The sequence below is a fragment of the Chelonia mydas genome, chromosome 8, assembly GCF_015237465.2.
Source record: "Chelonia mydas isolate rCheMyd1 chromosome 8, rCheMyd1.pri.v2, whole genome shotgun sequence".
Lineage (NCBI taxonomy): Eukaryota > Metazoa > Chordata > Testudines > Cheloniidae > Chelonia > Chelonia mydas.
In genome coordinates, this window is record NC_057854.1 from 37,153,253 (window position 1) to 37,163,461 (window position 10,209).

At 43.8% G+C, this 10,209-nt stretch overlaps 1 protein-coding gene across 17 annotated transcripts in view; it reads left to right on the forward strand.

The window, feature by feature from the left end:
• Nucleotides 1-7,281, forward strand: part of LOC102934918 (protocadherin alpha-C2) — a 333,845-nt gene extending 326,564 nt beyond the window's left edge. For 13 of the 17 annotated variants that reach the window (XM_037907830.2, XM_037907827.2, XM_037907836.2 and 10 more), the window contains one exon: nucleotides 5,291-7,281. In XM_037907830.2, coding sequence (XP_037763758.2) covers nucleotides 5,291-5,601 — 311 coding nt within the window. In that variant the 3' untranslated portion in view covers nucleotides 5,602-7,281. The remainder of the gene's footprint in view (nucleotides 1-5,290) is intronic. The other 4 variants (XM_043552617.1, XM_043552618.1, XM_043552619.1 and 1 more) reach the window with 1 other exon arrangement.
• Nucleotides 7,282-10,209: the final 2,928 nt, after the last annotated feature.

Genomic DNA, 10,209 nt, shown 5'->3' on the forward strand with positions numbered 1-10,209 from the left:
TTTCTGTTTTGTGCCTATGTTTTAAAAATAAATCATTTGGTCATTGAACATAAGGACTCCTGAATTCATTGAGAACAAGACAAAGTGAGAGCACTACCTACCTATTCAACTCTACTTCAGGGAATGCCTAGGTACTGGCAAGAAGGGGCCAGTCCTGTTTTTCTTTGTGATGACCTCTGACAAGGTCATATATAGCTGTAGGGTGCAGAGAAAGGAGTGTAACACTTTAAATGAAGTGTGATAAATATAGTTGGGGGGGCAGCTTTATTTAGACCGTTTTTATAAGTTCAATAAACAGCTTAAAAGCATTTATTAAGCTCCAGAAAACATGCAAGAGAAGCACAACTAACCCTGTTAAGTGTAAAGTTACATCTAAATCAGAGTTTTTGTGTGTTAAATGCTTGTTGATCAGACAATAAATAACTCTTTATAGAGGCTTTAGAAACTGAGGGATAGGTGACATTTATCCCTGATCTGAAATGCCTGAACATGCAGTGATAGTACAATTGAACTGTGACCTTCGTGCCTGACACTCCAGATATAAACACTGTTGTCAGGTAAATCAAGCAGAAGTGGAATTTCTTGAAAAGGCTGCTGAAGCCTGCTACTAGGAAATGATGGTCATTAACCTATTATGTTCTGGCTGTAGCCATCTCCCTGCTTTTGAGTTCCTCAGCCCGCTGTAAGGGTAATTAAGTTTCCTTGGGCTTAGTGAGTATTAAGGAGTATTAATATGCTTAGTTTATAAGGGCATCAAATATATTCAAGGGCTTCAATAAGGACAGACAAGTGGAGGCAAACCTCTTAGTCTTGGTGCTCACAGAATCCTGATTCCAGGGTAGATATTATGGGTTTGCTAAATTTGGTTCCACTGTAGCAGAAGGATTTGTGATGTATATTACTCACTTAATCCGGTGAGTAGATTTGTGTAAACAGAACCAGATTAAAGGGACAGTATCCTGTTTTGCATTAGATTTCCGTGGTACAGACAGACACACATGTGCACTTTGTAGTATTGTTTAACGTTTTCAGGCAATGCAGGGCCCCCCACATTGTGTCATAGGATATACCCTTTTACACTGCAGAAAGGGATCTTAAATAGCCCTTGCAGAATACTCTAATCCAGTGGTTCCCAAACTTGTTCCGCCGCTTGTGCAGAGAAAGCCCCTGGCGGGCTGGGCCGGTTTGTTTACCTGCCACATTCGCAGGTTCGGCTGATCGTGGCTCCCGGTGGCTGCGGTTCGCTGCTGCAGGCCAATGGGAGCTGCTGGAAGCGGCGATCAGCCGAACCTGCGGATGCAGCAGGTAAAGAAACCGGCCCAGCCCGCCAGGGGCTTTCCCTGCATAAGCGGTGGAACAAGTTTGGGAACCACTGCCCTAATCATAAGGTCAGGTCTCTGCTCAACATAAAGCCAGTGTAATAGCCCCTCTCCCTGGTATAAGGGACATGTTGAGGACAGGAGGAGCATGGCCAGAATACACTGTGCTCTGGTTGTTTTGCTGATATAGTGGTCTATAGAGGGGCATAAGAAGATAACACACTTTAAAGAAACCTTGGGGCTATACCTTATTGCACTGTGCAGGCCTCTGACACAGTCCAGAATTAGGGAGGTCCACAAGTAGCTTATGGACACCTCCGTCTCTCCCATTTATGTGCCCAATGCAGGAATAGAAGAAAAGAGAATCTGTACCAGGGTTATTTGGAAGGAGTGATGGATGGGGGTTGTTGGGAAGAAGAAAACATTTATTTGTCAAATAAAGCTTGATTTAAAGTATGGGATGTAAGAGGTCACATTTTCTGTATACAAGAAGAGAGAGGATCAATTCCTAATTTGGAACTAGGCCAAGACATACACTGTTCAGTTCAGTAATTTATTATTTCAAGGAAATGAGGGGGGTATCAAATGTACACACATCCCCAGGCAAAAAGCTTAATTAAACCAGAGTGAAGGATGAAAGTATGTATTGGTGTCTGGGGTGTTAAGCGACTTGCCAGAACACTAGTATTGTCAAAAACAAACATGAAAAAAGTCAACCGTTCAAAATTAATGTGACAAGAAACTCACAGGAATGTTGTAATTTTGTAAAAAGAAACGACACAAAGTTCTGTTAATATTGCAAAAAAATGAAGGTATTTGAAAACAGGGAAATTCAGTTAAGCCCACCAAGACAACCGTCCCAAAAGAAGCAAAAACGCTGAGGCAGTTTTATCTAGCCATATTAATAAATGTATGTATGTATTGTAAGTTAAGTTCCCATACATAACACCGGTTTATCTAATCATTGACCACAGAGCTAATGTCTCTTTGTCATGTAGGAGGCAACAGCTTTTCTTTATGATCACACCATTCCCAGGAGAAGATGTGCTTTACCATTTCCTGTTTATACGTCCCCTGCTGAAAACAATCATCTTACCTTACTCACAAAGATTCCATGGGCCACCTATTAAACAAATGTCCTCAAATACTTGCTAATGTAGCACGTAAACTGCCCTTATAGGGTCTAGAACATGAAAGTACAACTAGGGGTGCCAACTTTCTAATTGTGCAAAATCGAACACCATAGCCCCACCCCTTCCCCAAGGCCCTGCCCTCATCCCGCCCCTTCCCAGAGGCCCTGCACTCGCTCACTACATTCCCCTTCCCTCGGTGGCTCGCTCTCGCCCACCCTCGCTCACTTTCACTGGGCTGGGGGAGGGGTCTGGAATGTGGAAGGGGATGAGGGCTCTAATTGGGGGTGTGGGCTCCGGCATGGGGCCAGAAATGAGGGTTTCAGAGTGCAGGAGGGGCCTCCAGGCTGGGGCAGGGAGTTGGGGTGCAGGAGGGGGTGAGGGCTTCGACTGGGGGTGTGGGTTCTGGGGTGGGGCTGGAGATGAAGGGTTTGGGGTGCAGGAGGGGGCTACAGGCTGGGGGGTGGGGCCGAGGGATTCAGAGTGCAGGACAAGGCTGTGGGTTGAGGCACGGGGTTGGGGTGCTGGAGGAGGTGAAGGCTCTGGGCTGGGGGTGAGGCCTCTGGGGTGGGGCCGGGGATGAGGGTTTGGGATGGGGCTCAGGGCTGGGGCAGGGGTTTGGGGCTCGGGGTTGGGACATGGGCTTACCTCGGGCAGCTCCCAGGCAGCAGCACAGCAAGGCTAAGGCAGGCTCCCTCCCTGTCCTGGCACTATGCTGCTCCCTGGAAGCAGCCAACACTTCTGCCTCCTAGTCAAGGGGCCCAGAAGACTCGGCCCGTTGCTCTTGCCTGCAGGCACTGCCCCCACAGCTCTCATTGGCTGGTTCCTGGCCAATGGGAGTGTGGAGCTAATGCTCAGGGCGGAGCCCCTTGACTCCCCCCTGCCTAGGAGCCAGACCTGCTGGCTGCTTCCGGGGCGCAGTGCAGTGCCAGAACAGGTAGGGACTAGCCTGCCTTAGCCCTACAGCACTGTCAACCAGACTTTTAACGGCTCGGTGCTGACCAGAGCTGCCAGGGTCCCTTTTCAACCGGGTGTTCCAGTCACCCTAAGTACAACATCTGCATTTAAAGCAAAGATCAAGAAGCATCACACATATCAGAGATTTGTATGTATGCAACCAGTTTTAAGGAGAGACTGTAAACTTAAAAATGTGTTCTTTGTTTCTGAAACAAGAAAACCCTTTGGTTTGCATACATAATACTTTTTAAAACTTAAAACACCTATGCCTAAAATTGCAGAAGCTGCAGAACCACATAGTGAGATTCAGAAGTACAAGAGATATTACGTGTTTCACACTGATCACAGAAGAGAATGTAGGAGCATTGTGGGACTGCTGAGAGGACCAATTGCAATGGTCCAGCTGAAATGCTGGTGCTTTTGGTCTACTCTGCCACTGCAACGATGCATGCACAGTGGCTCAGTGCAGAATATGGTGGTGAGATTTGTTCAGAGCAAATGCCATTACAATGGTGCTGACAGTGTTTATGCACTATTGCACACACGTGTGTGTGGACAGGAAGTGTGTTACAATCATGACAGGTGCTTGAAATTGTATTTGCAACACTACATTTCTCTAGGGTACACAAGAACAAGGTATTGATCAGACTTCAAAGGTTTAAAAGGTCATAACAAATAATTCCAAACATAAGCATCAAATCTTCCCCAAAATACTCAGTCTCCAGCAAATACTCAGGACAGATCAATTAAAATAAATTTGAAGTTTCTGTCCAAAATTGGGCTAAAAGTACATAAGAACGGCCATACTGGGTCAAACGAAAGGTCCATCTAGCCCAGTATCCTGTCTTCCCACAGTGGCCAATGCCAGGTGCCCCAGAGGGAATGAACAGAACAGGTAATCATCAAGTGATCCATCTCCTGTCACCCATTCCCAGCTTCTGGCAGACAGAGGCTAGGGACACCATCCCTGCCCATCCTGGCTAATAGCCATTGAAAGTGTTGAAGACTCTTCAAATAGTAAAAGAACAAAACAAATGAAAAATAGCTTATTTTTCAAACTCCCTACAAATGTAATCCATATCACATTTGGTCAGCGTATTGTTAGTGGCAGAAGACCACACACAAGAAATTTCAAGTAAACTGGTTAGTTTTGGCAAATTGTGGCAGTGAGATTCAAAATTGGGTTAATACTGGAAAGCTAGTTACAAGCTGCCTAGCTTAAAGCGTGCCTGCTTCGTTTGGTACGTTAGAAACCATGGCAGAGTTCTAAAACCAAGCAGGGGCTGTATAGACCTGTGAGTCTAGCACACCAATTAAGAACTTCCCTAGTTATGTCCAAAGTACTAGAAGGCCTGAAATGTCTGCAAAATGCTGATGACAAAGCTTTCTTATATTTTTATTTGACAATGAGTAGCTTCCAAAATAAAGTGATCTACCATATCTCATCTGAATGCCAAGTGTGTGGGGGGGTCACCAAAATCTGAAATTTTAGGCCTTGCTGTTATGGAGTTACAGCATGACAAGAAAACTTACAAAGAATTTTCCAGTCTAGGAAATCACTGAAATATTTACTCTCCTCTCCAAACATCTTTGCCAATTCACTCCCAATTTGACACCAATCATCCCTCTAATTTCTGACTTTGCATTCCAGTTCATAGTCTGTCAAGACTTTCACTTTTCCTGAACATTTTAGAGGAGCAGCCATACTTGTCTTTAAAAGGGGAAAAGGCTATGGAGAAGACTGTCCACAATTATGAGCCCTGATTTGGAACTTTGTTTGAAAGAGTCCCTTAGGCGCGACAGTTTGCCCCGTGTATGCTATATTAGCTGATTAATTGTATTTGATGCTGCTGTAAGATTTTAATGTTGTTTTGACTTTTTCAGAACCTGAGGCAGGAGAGGTTTCCCCGCCAGTGGGAGCTGGTGTGAACAGCAACAGCTGGACCTTTAAATATGGACCTGGCAATCCCAAACAAGCTGGTCCCGGTGAGTTGCCAGACAAATTCATTATCCCTGGATCTCCTGCGATCATCTCCATCCGGCAGGAACCACCAAACAGCCAAACTGACAAAAGTGACTTCATAACCTTTGGCAAGAAGGAGGAGACCAAGAAAAAGAAGAAAAAGAAGAAGGGAAACAAGACTCAGGAGAAAAAAGAAAAGGGGAACAGCACCACTGACAACAGTGACCAGTGAGGGGTTTATACTGTCAGAACCCAGTTAGCCAGTTTTTTTAATATTGGCAGATCTCTCCTATGTAGCAACTCCCAACTTCTTCCTATTGTTAACAAATTTCCAATATATATATAGACTTCAGATATCCGCAGGAAGTTCACAGTGTCTGTCTAGATTGCTTAACAGGTTTTGTCTTGAAAAGCTTTATTAAGTCTGGTGTTAACTTTTTTTCTCCACTCTGGCTTGTTTTCAGACTCTAAAAAGCAGACACAAGTTTCCTTTCTCCTACGCCGAAAAGGAGAATCTTCACAGTACAGCCAGTGAGAGGTTGGACTCTCTGCATTGTGATTCCTGTGATCCTGTCTTGATGACACTTACAGGACAAGTTTAAAAGTTTTAATATTGTGCACCCTGTGTCTGATTGGAAACATTTGTGTGCAGATGTCAGCTAGGTGATACAAGATCAGATTATAAAATGCAAGAAGAGCTGGTAAAATATGAACAACAAAGGAAACACCTAATGAACATTGTGTTCAAAGATGGTCAGGCTGGGGAGGAAATGTCTCAAAGGAGATGACCAGACTTTTTGAATCTAGAGACTAGCTGTGTGGAATACTGAGTCTTTTGCATGACGTATTGTACACACTCCAGCAAAGAAAAGCTCACATTTACAGCTCTTTAAGATACCATAAAGTATAACTCTCACCAAGCCATTGGCTATATTGTTAGTATAAGTCCTGATTATCCTAGCAAGTATGTCCCTCAGAGTGGGACAACAAGGGATGGGCTGACATCTAGGGAACGTAACCGACTGTGATGTTTCCTCTACATCCCTGTTTCCAGTCTATTAAACATTCTTTTGCACTTAATGTCTCTGAAAAGGTCAGAGTATTTTCCACAACAGATATGCAAAGTGAGAAAAAGAAACACATTATCTATGCTATTTGTTATTTGATATATTTATTTATAAAGAAAATATAGCTGTAAATGTTAAAGAAATATGATGCCCTTTAACCCAAACAGAAGTCAATCTACAGCTATTAGAAATTATAATTGCTGCTATTAAAGTGCTTTAGAGAAATTGCCTGAAACATCTGTATTATATCGGCCACTTGCCAATCACGGCTTTATTCTGTCAGGTCACTCGGGCGCTGCCTCTTCCAATCACAGCTTTATTCTGTCGGGTCACTCGGGCGCTGCCTCTTGCATGTATTAATAAATACAAGAATATAATTTTTTGCATTAATCTGCACTTTGAATACACAACATTTGCAAACAATCTGTCCTAATATAAAGAAGCAGAAGCAAACTATTTCTCACACAAGAAGATCTACTAACCTGCTAGCTCTGTGCAGTGTCTTGGTGTTATCTCCCACACAACCTTTTTTGGTTTTAGTTTTACTTTTCTATGAGGTTATGAATTGCTGACCCTACTAACACTCATTATGTAAAATTCAAGTACTGTATGTATGCTGTATGCTCTTATAAGAATCCTGAAATATTTATTCTGTGCTTGTATATGTGAATGTCAATGGAACTATTACCTAGACTGGACTTTAAGCTTTACTGTTGAATGTAAATCCATTCTTTCTTTTTTGTACACTTGTGGAAAAGTGGAGTAGTGTTAATTTTTTAAGCCACTGTTGGTTATCAGTTTTTGTGTATGAAACACAAGTAAAATATCTTTCTTAAATCAAGAAATCAGTGACTCAAGGGCATTTATTTATGGATGGTTATAAAGCAACAGCTCTGTGAATTACTAAAAGATAAGGCTACAACTGGTGCATTGATTGTATCATTTGGTATCAGTGTTTGGGCATAGACCAATATATGAATTTTTAAACAGAATGTAGCGCTACAAGGAATTCTAAAGAGATGCCTAGAGTATTTTACATTCACAAAGTAAAGCTCAAGGTGTCCTACGAACCTGAGCTCTATGAGATACCACACTTTTCTTAAAATTTCTAATGCTCACTGGATCAAAGAGAACAGCTTTGTTCTTTGTGACATGTCTGATAAGTTTTAAATTTCCAAACTGCAGAGAGTTCATAGCTGGTCAATCACTACTGAGTTCAAAAACCTGCCAGTCTTGAAAACCATAGAAGGTAAAAAACCTGATTCAAAGGATTTCATAACTCAAAGAATGAATTTTATGAAGCACCAAAGGTACCCTGTAGTCCAAGAAATAGGGGTCTGTTTAGATTCATTTTCATTTGTGGCTATCAGTCTTGTGCCATTGGCAAAGAAGAAATACTACTCATGAAAGAAACTCACCATTGACTCCAAGCCGCATACAAGAATCTTCAGAAGTTCAAGAGCCAAGGTGCACCTGCCGGGGCTCAGGGGCTTCAGCACTGAGGGGAGGAAGATCTTGGGGCTTCAGCCCTGGTGGGAGGCGCCTGCTGGGGCTCGGGGCTTCAGCCCTGTGTGTGGGGGTGTGTGTCTCAGGACTTCTGCCCCACGTGAGGCACCTGCTGGTGCACAGGGCTTCAGCCCTGCTGAGAGGGGTGTCTCAGGGCTTGTGCCCCACAGGAGGCACCTGTCTGGGCTCAGGGCTTCAGCCCCACTCCTGCAGAAGCCCTGAGCCCTGGCAGGCATGGCCTCTGAGGTTGAAGCCCCGAGCCTCCTTCCTCCCTGCTGGGCAGAAGCCAGAAGTGAGGTGTGGTGGGGGGCACATGGGGTCACATGCCCCCCCCCCGATTTTTGCCAGGATTTGCTGACCCTGCTCGGTCACATGGTGCTTCTGGGCCCCCTCTGTGTATGGCAGCTGCAGCCGTGGGGAGAGACAGTGGCAAACAGCTGGGAGCTGCAGGGAGAACCGCTGAGGGTAAGGGGAGGTGCCTGGGGGGGGGCGTGACTCAAGCTGTTTGGGGGGGCCGAGCCTTTAAATTGTGCCCCTCCACTCTCAGCAGACACCAATCATCTCTGGCAGAATCCCCTAGCCCCACCATCCCACTGCAGGGCAGAAGCCTCAAGCTTCTCCCCCCACAGTCTTGTAGGTGGAGAATGGGGGTGGGAGAGGGGCTCCATGAACTGCACTTTAACTGTAAAATAGCTGTATACAACTCATGGGCTGCAATTTGACTACCCATGATGTAGAACACTCAGGGAAGAGGTGGAGGGCCTGAAAAAAAGCCCAGAAGAGTATACTTTATTGATTAATTATACATTGGCAGAAGAATGAATAAACTACTCTTCCAGATGATTGCTTTAAGATTTGACAACACACTTAATTTTTCAACTGTGAACCCTTAGTTTCGATTTATAATACTGACATGTCAAAAGTGAAATGTGGTAACTTGGCACAACTGGCATTCTTGGTCCAAGGAAATATCCAGGACTGGGGTAGCAGTGGGATTCTGCAGCACAGAATTGGGATGATTTTGCAGAGCTGGGGGTTGGGGTCTAGTACTTGGATAACACACACATGCAGAGCAGGATTGAGAACACTATATAACCACTACAGAACAAACAAATCAATGGGTAAGAGAAGACTAAGACCCATAGCAATCAATGAACAAGCAAATGTCTTTCTTTTCCCACCTATTAACAATTTCACAAACAAAACACAGGTGAACTAGCTGAGTCCATGCTACAATGCCATATTTTTTAAAGCCAAGTAGGCTTGAAAGAAATCTCACATCTGGCGTAGTTTATTTTTCTCTGTCCCCACAGCTCTGAACAGCAAGCATTGTTTCTGTGGACATTTGCTTTTCATGCTGCCTGTAGGGTTTTATAGGGCCAAGTGAGCAAAGGTGCAACATATCCTCATTAATCTGTTCTATATTTACATCACAACTTTATAAAAGCTATCTCTAGTACAGCATTGTACATTAGAGATCTAAGACAGCCTGTTGTAATTTCTTCCTGATTTGCATTTGGGCCACGTCAAACAAGAGTGGACAATTTTAAAGAATTCTGTGGATCATGTGCAAGAGGAAAACCTGATACTCAGTTTCCCAAATCTATATGACACTCCATTACTGAATTAATTGTGGTAAGATTTGACACATTGGTATCTCTCTAAAGAATCGTCTCTCCCCCCCCCGCCCCGCCCCCAGTCGCTCAGTGTGTCTGAATAAATATCTTCATTTTTGAACATTTAAAGAATGCTAATAGACTCCTTCCCCCTGGAGATATAAGTACCTCCTTAGAACAATGCCTAGTAGTTCACGACACACTGACTACAATTCATGTAGGATATCTGCATTTCCTCCCATCTCCCAGAATCCAACTACCATCTTGCCCTTACATAAGTAGAACTTTCCATCATCAACCTGGGACACAGTCATCACAGTGTTGCCTTCTGTGTAGGTCAAGACCTTGGGGAAACTGAGTTCCTCCCTCTCATGTCTGAGATAAGCTCTGAACAACATTCCTTCCTTCATCCCATTCCCTCCTACCAACAGTTTTCTGAGTGTACTGCAAAGACGTGTAGGAGAGGCTTCAATGGCCATCCCTGTCTGATTCCTAATAAGTTAATAGATTTCTTGTTTCTGCTGCCATTCACTCATTAAAGAAATAGTGGCTACGCCTAGACTCATAACCTTAACCAAGTTAAAAAATTACAAGAATCCCATATTTCTGTAAAACTTCCCATAAATAATGTGCAGCTTGGTCAGAAGTATT